Source organism: Xiphias gladius, chromosome 17, assembly GCF_016859285.1.
Source record: "Xiphias gladius isolate SHS-SW01 ecotype Sanya breed wild chromosome 17, ASM1685928v1, whole genome shotgun sequence".
NCBI lineage: Eukaryota > Metazoa > Chordata > Actinopteri > Istiophoriformes > Xiphiidae > Xiphias > Xiphias gladius.
This window is the reverse complement of record NC_053416.1, coordinates 6,437,542-6,452,668: the sequence shown is the minus strand read 5'-3', so window position 1 is coordinate 6,452,668 and position 15,127 is coordinate 6,437,542. Positions and strand designations below refer to the sequence as shown.

General features: G+C 38.1%; 1 protein-coding gene across 5 annotated transcripts in view; it reads right to left on the bottom strand.

Annotated features, from left to right (window-relative positions):
* Positions 1-15,127, bottom strand: part of ncam1a (neural cell adhesion molecule 1a) — a 258,109-nt gene that overhangs the window by 58,987 nt on the left and 183,995 nt on the right. For 3 of the 5 annotated variants that reach the window (XM_040149905.1, XM_040149906.1, XM_040149908.1), the window contains exons 7-9: positions 14,289-14,449; positions 13,133-13,275; positions 1,006-1,156 (exon numbers count right to left, since the gene is read on the bottom strand). In XM_040149905.1, the coding sequence (XP_040005839.1) occupies positions 1,006-1,156; positions 13,133-13,275; positions 14,289-14,449 (455 nt within the window). Of the gene's footprint in view, positions 1-1,005; positions 1,157-6,906; positions 6,937-13,132; positions 13,276-14,288; positions 14,450-15,127 lie in introns of all 5 variants that reach the window. The other 2 variants (XM_040149904.1, XM_040149907.1) reach the window with 1 other exon arrangement.

Genomic DNA, 15,127 nt, shown 5'->3' with positions numbered 1-15,127 from the left:
ACTTATTGTTCACCTGGTGCAACAGGCTGCAGAACTCTGTCTGAAGACTGAATACATGTCTAGTCTGTCAGTCCCTCTTTGTGAAACCAGCTCCGTTCTTTGTTGTCAGTCCATGTGAATCAAACAGTGAGATATCCTGTTTGATGCTCCTTTGCACCAACATTAAACAATTATATGAGGAGAAATCCTTTTTAGAAGATGCTGCGAGAAAGTTATACATATGCAAGGCAGCCACAAGACACGTGGGGTTTAGATAAAAGGCATAAGTGTAAAGCTTTTTTTGACTGCAAAGACATGCTCTCTCGTTCTTACTGTTATGTTGCTAGAACTATTGATTTCTCTGCGTACCTTTCTACAGGTATAATGAACAGCTAATGAACAAAGACCAGACAAGGTTTCAGGGAGCTGTCAAAAGCTATCTTTTCTCTAACAGGAGAAAATCACTATTTGAGCAGATGCGGACACATTAAAAAAATGTCTGGGCACCAACAATGGCAGCTCCAGAAAAAGTCTGATAATCATATACCATGGTCAAAGAATGCAATTTTCCAATCTACTACTAGTCACTAACATTTTTTCCTGACTTAACTTTGTGACATTTGATTTGAAGACTCTCCTGGGCAAATGTGGAGACAGGAGCAGCCGTTGCAGATTACAGATAACAAAAGACAGATGGACGCCTATTACAGAGTTTCCTTGAGAAGATTTTGTTTACGTAGCCTAAATGTTCCGTCTTAAGCGCTTAAATTCCTTCTTTAATATATTTTCTTCAATTAATGGTTCAAAATTTTGGAAAATACACTTATTTGCTTTCTTTCTGAGATTCTTTTGAAATGTAAAATGACGATTTATAAAACAAATGTCAACAGTAACGACAGCTCTTAATAATCTTAGTGTAATTCATACAAAAGTGAAATGAATCAGAACAGTGCAAAATAAATTTGATGTTTGTTGACAGCACTGATAAACCATTAAAGCAAGGGGAGAAAGAGTCAGGTGACTTACAGCGGACTTCCAGGTACATGTGCTGGTTGTCCTGACCGATGGAGTTGCTGGCGGTGCAGAGATACTGGCCGGCATACGTGAACTGGATGTTTTTCAAGGTGAGAGAGGACAACCGTGCATGGCTGCGTACCACAATATTTCTATCAAGACTCTATAAAGAAAAAGAGAAAGAAATTATTCTCACATCTAAAGCCGAAGATTTTAGTAAAAATTAGTGCATGTCTTGCTACTTTCTCTGTGATTCCCTCAGCTTGTTCATGAGAGTTTTTATAATCTGTTGATGTAAATGCTATAAAGAAGAAGAAAAAAAAACCCCACAGGAAATACGGTCTAGACCTGCTCTATATGAAAAGTTCCCTGAGATAACCTCTGTTATGATTTGGTGCTGTATAAATAAAACTGAATTGAATTGAATTGAAATGAAATGGTGGGGTTATGTTTCTGGTTTGGAATAAACATAATGAATAAAAAGAAGATGGAAACTGAATGAAAATTTTATTATCCAAAAAAACTAAAAAAAAAAAAAACCCCTGAAGACTTTGATTGACAGGTGATAAAATTATAACTGCAATGAGATCTTAATACAACAGAGACAGAATATAAAAAAGAGAATGTTGCAAAAATTGGCAATTGGTGTCTTAAAAAAATTAAGGATAAGAGTGGTATTATCTACATTTTTTCCTATGGTGAAGTAAGTGGCACAGACAAAATGGGGAAGATAGAAAGCTCAGAAAGGACTAACACATTGTTGGTTTTGGTAGTTTTATGAGATTTGTTGATAACAAAAAAAAAAATATAGAAACGCACCAGCCTTATCCTTTACAGTGTGCCCAAGGTACACACAGCAATCTCTAAATCATAAAAATACATGTCAATGTTAAAATCGTACAAAAAAAAAAAGTTCTTTCTCACAGCAATACGAACAACATCATGGGCACTGAGAAACTGTCCTTGCATCAGCCTGGAAATCAGTGAGTACATAAAGTCCTGGCCAATGAACTGCCAACTCCTACAGTATGTCAATTACTGTGTCAACCATGTAGCAGTCTTGTTGCAGGTTTACAGACAGTCTAATTGCAGTGGGAACACTGTAATTGCAGTTGGGACAAATGGGTTGTTAAACCTTGTTTATAATTTTCCTTACTAGATCGCCTTTATTGCTCTGCCTACTTAGTTGAACCTGCTGTTTTGTGGAAATGCAGGATAACTGAGGATGCGATCTGCCTTATTCAGAGCAAGCTCTAAGCGCAGGTGTGTAGCTGACCTCCGAGTTCATCCGCAGGCCTCCCTTGCCTTTTTAATCACGCGCCGCAACCATGCTCCATCTTTAGTGCACGTTACCAAATACAAGGGAAAAGGCCAAAGAACAGAATACGTTGTTTTCTGCTCTGTTCTTTGTTCTCGATGAAGTTCATGGTCACATTTGACCAATTTCACACACAGTTTTTTGCCATAAAATAAATTCAGTTATATTATTACATGCTTTCTGTCCTGAAATTATACAGCAGAAGGTAGCAGGTGAAAATAAGACATCAATAATGAATAAAAGCCGTGTAGCAGGCCCTATAAAAACTCCGGCTGTTAAAAATACAGTAAGAGCTTTTCTTTCCTCTAGGCGACACAGTTCAAACCAACAAGGCACATACATTTTCTGCCTAGCTGCCATGATTTTCTATTAATATTTCAGGCATTCTAGGTACTTCGGAATTTATGCTTTATAAATAATTGAATGTTTGTTGTATTGGCATCATGGCATGAACTGTTATCCTTTACAGAGCAGGATGATGCAGATGCGGCAGAAATATTTCTGGTGTTTACTGAACATCTGAAGGCAGTGTCCTGGGACATTTAGAAAGGGTAGCATTAATCTTGTTTTAATACAGGGACACAGGAAGGAGCTGTACTGGGCACACTGTTGGAATGTAAACAGGGGTAAGGTTAATGGAGAATAATGCTTTTATGATACAACAGAGGTAGAAGCGAACAGGAAGACCTGTGAACAGGATTCATTCATCAATTCCAATGAATCATTTTAATCATAAAACTTGGAATCATCATTAGATTAATCACACAGTAGACAGTAGGCTTGTAATGGAAAGCATGGAAATGATTTTTCACAGTTACCCCCGTTTGTGTAGTCACCGATGCTTTGCTTTGTACGGAGAACTGACACTCTGTTACATAACCTGTCAATACATGTGTTTTGCCTGTCATGTATTCCATACTACAGCTGGAGACGCTGTCAGCCTGACTCTGCACAGGCTGCATCTGTCAGTGATGCAGTGAGGAGACCCAGTTCATTCTTCATATGTGCTGTTCCTATATATTCACTACATTTAAATCAAAGTTGACACAAGTTTATCTTTTCTTAGTAATCAAGATACTAGTACCTTCGTTACTTTTGGGAGGATTTTTTTTTTTCTGTCAGTACATCTCCGCCAACACGTAAAGCTCTACTGATTCTATAAAAAGATATTAATGCTGCATTGATGTCACACTGGCTTTTTATCTTATAGTATGTCACCGAATTTTTCATAAAGAAAGGTGGGTTTAGTCCGTGAGTAGTGGAAATTAACTGTTTAGCTTAGTCCATAGTGAAATAGGCTGCTTTTGCTTCCCTAACATCAGTTATTTAATATCGTCACAGAAAATTGTTAACATTTCGCTCTTTTTGTTAATTGACATTTAATCAATACCTTCAAAGACTATTCATTAATGTCAAGAGAGTTTTACATTCAAGAATTTTACCGTTAAAATTACATTTAAACTAAAAGATGGCCTCTGGCACATTTCTCATAGAGGTTATCAGTCTTGCATCCAATAGTGAATTCCACTGTATGCAGAGTGTTGCATGCATGTCTGTACAATATTATATTTTCAGGGTTGGGGTGGCCTGTGGTGGTGGGGCCCAATATAATATCTTTTCATGGGGCTCATGGGGGGTCCTGGGCTGTACCTGCGCATCCTCTAGAAATTAAACAATCTGCCACAACCTTTGGTGCATTTGAGTGGTCATTGTCCAGTAGTGAAGCATGTTGATGTTTGGGGCACCCTGGTGGCCCAAGGCTTTAAGGTACTGAACATGAATATACAGAGCAACGTCCTCAGTTTCCTCAGTCCACCCCGGACCTTTTGTTTGGCATATCATTCCCCATCTCTCTCTTTCCTGTTATTTCTGTACTGTCAACTCTCTAAAAAAGGTATGGAATGCGAAAAAAAAGAAAGAAAAAGCTTTAACAAAAATGACATTTACCACCCAGCAGTCTTTTCTCTATTCTTACAAAAGGTTAAAGTGAGACAGGCTTCATTACATCCCAGTTTACAGTATAAGTTTTGATTTAGCACTTCAGTTCATACTAGACACACACAAAATAAACAGGTAGTAAATAGGGTACTATTAAACCATTCCATTGACCTGATTTGCCTTCACTTAACAGATGTCCATGCTGCTAACAAGAGCAAGCAGCAAAGTTGATGCCTTTCTTCCATTACTTACACCTTGCAGTAGCATTTTAGACTAAAAGTCCAAAAGTCTGAGATGGAAATTGGACTCCAACTTTTGGACCCCACTGTACATAAATCAATACAGGAAAATCATGTGATCTTTCCTGACTTTATGACAAGACGAGTATTGCCTGAATGCTTTATTCAGCACTGTTAACATCAATGGTATTAAGAAGGCAGGTTATTATAATCAGATCCTAATCTAGTTAAAGTGTCAGGCTGCTTTCTAAAGTGTACCTTAAATAAAGACACATGGTAAAGGCTTGGCAGTGTTCTTCAGCATAATTTTATCTTTCATCATCATCATCATCATCGTGACTGATCATATAATGCCTGCTTGTTAGCAGCCTATGATTTATGCCTTTCACAGCTCAGTTCAGACAGCGTTCAATGCAAGCAAAAGCTATTATTGGTGACTATAGATTAGTTTGATCAATGGCGTGCTATTAGACGTGCATTAATCAACACCCGATTTTCTGCAGTGGGCTGTATCAAAATATTTAACATAGTTACATTTCTGTCTTTATGGCTGCTGCAGAAGTATTGACTGACAATATCTTCAGATACAGAAAATATGAAGACAAGTAATTTGTGTTTTATTTCTGTCTTCAAGACTATTATCTACAAAGCCACACGCAAGTGACTGTATCAGGTAGTTTTACTCTCACACTTTTTTAGCTGCCCTCTCCCTGCAGAAACAATTAGTCTGTTATGTTGTGTCAGTTTTAGATAAACCAGTGAGCAGAATGGGAATGGATGGGAAAAATAAACTGTTAAGGGCATAAACTACAAACACCCTCCTATACTGGCAACCATCTACTGACTAAGTACAATATTAAACTACAGCACAAAAGCTACATTTTACTTCTACTAATGACTGGCTGTCTACAAAAGCAAGAAAAAACCTACAGGGAAGACACCACCACGAAATAATGAAAGCATCTACGAGTAATTAATTACACTGTACTGTATATCGAAACTGAGAAAAAGTAGAATATTTGTGTAGATTTCATAGTCAGCAGTGTTGAGTAATGACCACTCAATGGAATATTTAACATGTGTCGGAGCCCACTATACTGTATTGCACAACGTGAAATCCAGATGACTGTTCAATAATGTGACGTAGCACTGGTCAAATGCTGGGATGTCTTAAACCGGAGTCATGTGATGCAATTATTGAAACAAACTTCAAAAAACCATGAAAGTAGTAATTCAATCGATGAATTATGTCATTGGCTGTTGAAAATTATTAAAACCAGAGGACAACTGTATGTTTTTAGAAGAACACTCACAGTCTCATCTTCACATTTGAAGCTTGGTCAGGTAAATTAATTCCATTCCTTATTATATGTTAGTGACAGTGAGTGAAGTTAGCTTGTTATATTTGTGTCAGATCTTTCTGAAGGCAGTGGTTCTTATTTTGTGTAGGGTCCGGGGTTTGCATGTCTCCTTCCAGTCACACACTAAAGCAGGGACTTCATGTATAAAATTGTTTTTGAATTTATAATTAACATATGCTTTTTATCATTTTCTATGGCATGCTTAACTTTGAGTCTTAAAAAAATACTTGTTACTAGTGCTCTAAGAGACGCAATTAAATCGTGAGCCTGTACCTCAAATCAGCATACCACAAACAGAATTCCATCCACTTCCACTGTATTAGAGGTTGGACACAGAAATCTCGAGAGATATTTATCTCAAAACGTGGACAAATAAAACCAAAAGCAACTGTGTGGCTACATAGCACTACAGACAAGTGAGAATATTTGCATCAACTGACCAATTTATACATGACGCCCCAGGTGTTTTGACTCCCTTTCTGAGTGAAGGAGTCAGCTGGTGTAGTGTGTGGTTGAAGTACAAACATGCAGACTCCTGGGTCATGACAGCAGGCTACACCATTTAAAACCACTCTGTTAAGATTTAGTATAGCTCGGTGAGTTAGAGCCACAGCTGGCCCACAGCAGAGCAGACAGTGTTTTTTATGTGAGGTTGTAGAGCTGCTGGCCTACCAACAAACCAATGCAGGAATTTGTTTTCTTCGCTGAATCAAGCACAGTCTGAGAACTAACCAGACCATGCAGCAGGAAATAACAGCATGCTATATGGCAAAAAAAGTGGAACATCTACTTTGAGATACTGTAACCGTCTCTGCATCTCAAGATGGAATTTGAATGACAAAAATAAACAGGGACAAGTAAATAGGGCAAGTCTAAATGTTTACTGGAACTAAATGGATTTAATGTACTGTACTACGTGTCTAATGGTCTACATATTTAGTGCATAACTATGTGCAGTGCACATTAAATGTTGGCTGAATGACAACACTTCTGCTCTGCAATAAAAAAGGGTGGTCTACAACAACTAGAGTAAGGCTACAATATCTAGTAGCCATACCTCATATTTGTCTGGTCGCGTCCAAGAAGCCTAGAAAGGACAAACACAGAGGAAGCAAAGACAAACAGCAACATAGTGCAGCATAGTAAGCTTTTGTAAAGGACCCACACAGAGTGACTGCAGACCAGATTTACCCACAGGAGATGTGCGATGATGTCATTTTTGAAGGACCATACTGGTGATTTTGAATGTTTTAACCCAATAGCTACAAAAAAATATTCGCTACATTGCTGCTAATCATTTTCCAGGACAAATCAGAGTGCATTTTCTGCCTTCCAGCTAGTTTTTTATTTACATCCATTTTTAAATGGAAGGGAAATCAACTTACAGTGACTTTGGAATTTCCAGGTGAGTTAGGTAATCCATTATGGTGTACTTTACGTTTGCTTTGGCATTGTATTGTTGATACTCAAATAACCTACCGTGCAACAGTAGTGTCACTTTGATAAAAACTTATGCAGACATAAAGGTGCTCTCAGACAGCGAGCTGCTGCCACCACTGCCTCCATTTTTTTCAATGTGAACATGGCGGCAGACATACCACTGATGTCAAAAGAAGGGGCAGCAGCAAGGAGAGGGAGGGCGGCTGATGCTGTAATGAACGCACATGGCTCTGTGCTGCTGTTATGGATGGTTCAACTTTTTCAGGTCGCCACCGCGGCGGCTCGTTGCGTGTCCACGACACCCACAGAAACACAGCGCGGGAGACGAATGATTCACCTCTCCATAAGCAGAAAACAGACAGATTAATGAAAAGAAACGGTATTGGAGCAACTGCTCGCTGTCTGAAAGCAGCATAATGCTTACTGTGATAGATGATTACCCAACTCAATAGTCTCAAGTCTGCGTATTGTTGCCTGAAAGTTAGGATGACACATCCTAACATTTACAACACCATAAAATGCTTTGCAAAGTAACATCCTAACATTTACAACACCATAAAATGCTTTGCAAAGTACAGCAGTAACATATACATGATTTTTTTTATATATATATATATGTATTAGGGAATTTATGGAACTGGTCAAAATGTGAAACTGGAGCATAGTTTCCTGAAGCAGCATGGGGGCTCCAAAGTCTGTTATTAATGAATGTACTGTAATAAGAGAAAATTTGGAGGCACACTAAAGAAAACAGGGCACTGAAACTAATTATGAGTGAGCCATTGCCGCTATCTAGGGACTTAGTTTTTCTAATCAGTGCCCTTCTCATCATGGCATTCTGTGCTTTGATTAACTCATTCATTTATGTACAGAACACTGGCATGCACCACTTATCTTCTGCTAATAACAAGTACATACAGATAATTCTAATCTAATAGTGTAGAAAAGTTTATGGTATGAATCTGAAGACAGCCTCAGCATCACACTGAAATCCCTTTCTCAAGAGATAATACAATGATACCATTCACATGACTTTTTAAAGGATAGGGATATTCAAAAGAGGCAGTAGTAGCCAGAAAAATGACTATTTAGTCATTGCCCATCATTATAATTATGTCTGTGCTCTTTTCTATTGTAGTCTGGCTGGTGTGATGTAGAACTAGAATGTGAATGGAGGACAGAGCATGGCAAACGCAAAACGGACCAATGATGAATGACGATCCAATGAAGATTTTCTGATTACACAAGCATTAAATCAAAATTGATCTGATAGTGATAGATAAGGAAAGAGTGGGATGATGACAGCCTGTGAATGGAAGAAGTTACTTGGTGACAACTATGAGTTGCAATGGGCAAGTCCTGTCTTGCAGGTGGAAGATCAGACTCGATAATTTGCAATACAGCCATGATTTGACTGTGCTGTGTGAATACTTCCATTGTTTGAGAGTGATAAATGGCACAGTTAACAGAGACAAACTAGGGACACTTTAGCTGATTCAAATTTATAGTCCTCTTCTTATTATCCTCCAGCGTAAATGTGGAAGAGTCAAACACTCAGTTTGTATCGGACGGAACAAGCAACACAGTGATGATTTTATCATTCGTTGAACCGTCTCAAATGTAGGTGCTAAAAATGGGAAGTTTGGTCCAGAGGTCATTCAAATTAAAAGAGTATTTATATAGTGTTTAATCAGAGTATGAATCTAGTGTAGCTATCATACCTCGATCTTCTACCAGGAGTCTCTTCTGTCATTCTTTTTAACTCTGTGAGATGTTCCTGTTTTCATTTTCCTGGCATGAAACTGAGATGGAAACAAGCCAGCAGGCTTGCAGCAACACTTTTTGCATGCCTTTCCACTATTGCATTAGGCTGTGCTGCGCAGTCAGGTAAACATAATGATAGAATGAGTAAAAGTAAAACGGAATTTCTTAAATGATATTTATCCCCTACAAATAAGTCAAACCCCTCAAACTAAGAAGCAACACACATACCCCTCAGACAAATGGGTGGACCCTTAGATGGATGTTAAACATGGTAGTTTATACATTTTTTGAAACTGTGTTATTTTTTGTAGATATATTTCAGGAATAATACATAGCCACAATGTTCCAACATTTGAGAAAATGACAGGCCAATTGGTCTGGTCAAATCTTGACAAAAAAAAAAGTACAGGACCTTTTCCTTTCATTATTTTGTCATCTTCCCAGTTTCACTGGTGACCAATTAAGTGATGACACAAATGTCAATGAAATTATCTCTTAAACCTTTATAAGAACAAATGATATAGTAATAACAAAGGCATCCTAATTACAGGGTTATCAATTCAAACTGGAAAGGCTGTAACTATTACACTGCCAGTCCAACTTTTCTAATATGGATGATACATGTTGTTACTTATTGGACTGGATTAAAGGATAAGGCAGCAATAATCTATATTTTTCGCATTGTTAAACAAACCCTTGAAAAGACCAAAAACCAACAATGAATTAATAATACTAAAAGGTGCACTCAGACTGGGCACAAAGCATATTTTCACCTTGCACTCAGTTTGGTAACTTTTCAACAAGTATTGTCTGTGTGGCTGCAGCCTGACATGGCTTTTTTCTTTTTGCCATCTATTTTTGTCCAAAAACTAAACACATTTATAAGCCACACAAGCACTGTTTAACCCCCCTAAGAAATGCACTTTATTTTTTAGAGAAGTTTAGTTTATTTGAGACAATGAGGGGGAGGACCAAATGTCAAAGATAACAAAATAAAATACAACACTAAAGCACTGATGGAGGAGACCAGGTGTCTAGGTGACATCATACTACCATCAAATTATACATAACTATAATATGTATCAACAACAATAATTTTGATATTGACACTAAAAAATACTCTCAATAAAATTCTACGATCAATTATTTATTCATGTTTGAGGGATATTTGCCAAAAACTACAGTACGCAGCTCTTTTAACAAAGGCTTAACATGTTGTTCTTTTTGGTCTTTTCATGATATTTGCTTACAATAAGAAAAATACAGAATAATGCCAGCCTTATTTACCTGTATCATTACAGAGAATTTATATTGTCAATTTTACTAGCAAAGAAGCTGCAAAATGTCTTTATCATGGTCTTTTTAGTTTAATGTTGTTACACCAAGAAAGAACAGTTCACAGTGCTACTATGTGATTTAAAATGACCTTTAAAATATAATTCAGCTGAATACAGCTGGACAGAGCTATGAAGTAAAGTAGGCCAGTATGGCCCAAATATTATGCAACTGAGCCCCTTCCTGTCCTTTGGGACCTAAAAGGACAGGTGCTTTTACTGCATTTACTGTGTGTGTCTCCGAGAACAGTACACCTATTGTTACACTCATTTATCATTTATAACACTGCATAACAATTGTGTTTGATAAACCCTTTTTCTATACTGACAATTTAGTTATGGGAGAGCGCACAAGAGAACACATGAGAGAGAGTGGCTGAGCCTGAAACTGAAAATAGAAGTAAAACCTTAACTTTGTTTTCTCTGTATTTCATAATATTTACCATGTCTAAAATACATACAGACCTCTCAGCAACACGCAGGTAGAGGCCTTACAGAGATTTCATGTGCTGTTCAAGACTGAAAAGGGATAACGGACTGGTTCATCTCATGTACAATGACCTACTTTTATCAAAAATTTGTATATCGGGCATCACAGGGAGTGATTAAAAATATAGCACAGAATCAGCTAAATTCAAAGGTATTACAGCTAAATTAGGCTGTTATAGTCTATAAAGTTATTACTTTTTGCTTTTTTTGTCAAATTACATCGTGCCATTGTGGTCCAGTAGCAAATGTTCCAAGGAGCAGGACCAGTCAACAACTCAGGCAGTGGGAACCTCTGCAAGGGAAATAAACAGTACCTAACTTTCATTATTATCAGACATAATATGAAGATGTATTATTATTTCTGCAGTATGCAATGCAAGCTGCAGCACTAACCAACGTATGAAGCTTTCTTTCTGAAACCGCAAACCTGCTAGAGGCAGCAAGGTAATTATCTTAATACTGTTTACCGCATTCACAGCAGAAAATTACCTCTCTGAAGTGACTAATCCATCCACTGCTCACATGATGCATCTTGTCAGAATCGACCATTAAGATGGATTTTTCAAAATTATACAATTTAAATGATCTGATAAGAATCTCACCCCAAGTCCACAACAATGGACTTGGGGTGAGATTCTCGCTTCAGTCTGGCAACTGCCAACATGCTGAGACCACTGCAACGGAGAAAATGCCCAAGGACGGTATTCGTAGCTCACACATTTTGAGAAGCCTTTTACAATGTTCTATAGCCGGAACTTTAATCCAGTGTTATCTCCTGCTCTCCTGAAGGACATGAAGAGAAAAATGAGGATATACACTGAAGCACGACAAAGACGTATAACCCTTATGTGGCTTTTTGTGCAAAGACTTTACTCTTATATCATGTTCATCCTGAGAAAAAGTGCCCACTCATTTCCAAAGTGGATTACCAGAGCAGTTTGCCAGTGTAGCATAACTGAGCTCAAAACAATCTTACTTTGAGATAGAGGAAGACTAAGGCCTTCTGGCTTGTAACACAGCAATAATTAAACTACTTTCACTGAAATAATTTTCACTTTTTCAACTCATTCTCCTTTAATTTTTTGTGAATTTTGAGCCCTTTTCCACAGTAATTTCACAATAATATTCCCCCTTAAATGCCAAAGATTAATAAGGAGAGAAGTAGAGTGTTACATATACTCTTAACAACGCTGGGTAATATCATGGCATGGCACTGCCTGGAAATTGGTTTTATGCCAATCTGCACAATCTCCCCTCTAGCATTCATTTTGGAAAAGTACAAAATCATTAATGCAATTCCAACAGCATTGGAGATGGCTGTCAAAAGTTTAGAGAGATGGCAAAATCCCAACTTGACTGTACAAAGACCAAATTCAGGTGGCGATGCAATTCATTAAGAAGCTTGGAGTGTATGAAGCACAATAAGCAGTTAGAAATGATCGGCTATTAATGAGCTGAGATGGGAAGGTCTGGAGACAAAGTTAACTGAAATCATTTCAAGACTGAATGAGAAATGCAAGTCAGTGGACAAGTGACTAAATAATTCAAACATATCAAGGTGAATATTGGTGGATGTGTTAGCTCTGTGATAAATTGGAGTCATACCCTGGTTTTCTGAAATAAATGACAATTTAGTCAAGATTTGTCAACAACAGCAACTCCCTGAGGAGTCCACGGGTCTGAAAATTCTTGTATTGCCAAAAATTGTGCAGGTCATTATGGAGAGCTGGCACACAATCTTGTAGCATGCATGAGTTTATTCAAGCTTTTGACCACTTGAAACCTTACCATTTTTTTTTCTGGAATAAAGTGTGTACACATAAACGAGAATGAATGCTTTGTATTTTGCTACTAATATAGTGTAGACATTCAACATTAAAAAGTTTAGAAATATTAACAGGAGTTCCATGAAACACAATAAGGTATTTGAAATTTCTTGCATAATTGTATTTCTTGCATATTTTTTCCTTCCTGAGGTGTGCCAGTGCTAAAGGGTGCTTTGACCTTTCTGTCTTGAGTGCCTGTCCTCCCAAAGATATTTGTCTGTTTTGACAGACTTTTATTGTTATCTAATGATGTCGAGAGTGGAATTCAGTGTTAGCCGAGACTCTGCAGAGGGTCTAGTAGAGGGTCTTTATGGCAAGTTGGCTTTTCACATCAGGACATGAAGCTTCATCTGGTTCGCAAAAATCCTGTATTTGAATAAGTGGACTGTTTGACAGTGTCATTGCCCAAATTAAAGAAAAAAGTCAGTACCTGCTGTCCTTCAGTGAACACTCTGTTTTCAAAACTCCAGGAGATGGTGGGTGTGGGGTCACCCGAGGCCTCACAGGTCAGGGTGACTTGTTCGTCAAACTCTGAGGCAGTCTGGTTATTCAGGTAGGTAATCTTGGGTTGCACTAGGAAAAAGACACCACAGCATTACTGAAACATGACTTTCTAGACATCTTTATACATATCAACACACAGCAACAATGGTCAAAGGTTTTTGGTTGATGCAGCCCACTGCTAGTATCTGTTATCAATCCTGTCCTTTGAAGTTATATTATTGCTGTTCTAAAAACAGCCTTTTCTGTTTTGTTTTTATTTTTTGCCACTTGGTGGCAACGGAGCAATCTGAAAGCACAAACTTTATAAAGTGACACGTTATTGCTTTAGAAAGTTGGTATAGCATACAATTACTGGCATACAACTTAATTATACCTCCAGACAACTAGCAACATTAGTACTCAGTTCATGTTTGTGGCCACTTGATAAATTTAAGTTTAATTATTTATCCTCTTTTCGGCCTCTTTCGATTTCCAACAACTCCTGAGGAAAAAAATAGTTGTCTCTTTAACTGATGATCTTTAGCTGTGGTAATGGTGGTAGCGTAGTTTGTGGGCCGTAAAATCAAAACAATGAGCTAAAACAGGCTAAAAAGCTCTGCAGAGCTGCTGCAGAATTGCCTGATAATTCTCTGTGGTTTTCATCACCATGAGTGACACTTTTCACATTATACACAGTCATTTGAGCCATTTTTTATTTTAAAACATTGATTAATGTAGGTTTAAATACCTGTTACAGGAGTAAAGTATACATACAGGCTCCATTAGAGCTGTGGTTTCATACATCGACACTTAATAGAGCTGCAAGTACATTATTATGTAAGGCTGGTGCGGATTTCCTCATGAAGAGAAACTCTAGTGTGATATCTTTGAATATCCTGAGGGGTGGCTTAATTAGTTTTCAATAGGACATGCTTTTCTTTAAACTGTATGCTTCACGCTATGTCGCCCTGCACCCAGCCACTGGAAAAGCTGTAGGGGAGCAAATGCACAAATGTCAATAAGTACAAAAGGAAAGGCCAGAGAGAGAAAAAGAACCACAGCGTTCTTTATGCCATCGTAAGCGAATGGAGTTATTCTCTTACCGAACACGTTCAGGCTGACTTCCTCGGCTTTCTCTCCTGCCTTGTTCTTAGCGATGCAAGTGTAATCACCTTCATCCACTTTCTTGACATCTTTTATTACCAATTCTGAACCATCCTCATTCAGGCTGTACTTATCACCCGATTCAAGGACAACGTTGTTACTGTAGCAGAGGGGGAAAAAAAGGAAAAAGACATAGATGAGTTCACATCACAAGCGCTTGCTTACTTGAGGGGCCTACAAAATATGTTTCTTAACCCACTGACAATGATCTGTTTGAAGTTTTATCTCAGGAGTAGAGCAGTTGGTACACAAAAAAGGCTGGGAGACCAAAAAAGCTGTCCTGTACTGTATGCCTCTGAGAAGATCTACAGTATTTCCCCAGCTTTTGTTTGCCTCAGCTCTCCTTTAGCCCTTAGATCTGTATTTTTAAGAAGGCTATGCACCAAATTGATGATGATGCATGTTTTTTTTTTTTTCACTTTTGAGAAAACACTCTCTCACTCTTGAGAACCAGAACTTTGCTAGAGGTTAGAATCCAGTTTGTGGAGAATTAAGCATATGCCTGAGTAGCAGTCTTCCTGAAGCCTTTTTGCAGGCAGACAGTGAATGACAGCCTTGTCAGCACCCCTAGAAAACCAGAACAGGTAGAGCTTTACCCCTTGGCTTTTTCACTACCTCACCTGTCTGTCCTCCCAATAATCCCTCTGTCTCTCTTAACTCTCTTCTGGCCAGGAACTCCACTTCTACATCACACACAATTTTTTCTGCATGAAACCCAGCTGTGAGCAGCCTCAGGGTGTTCAATAGTCTAATTCACTCACATCTCTGTAAAAAAGCC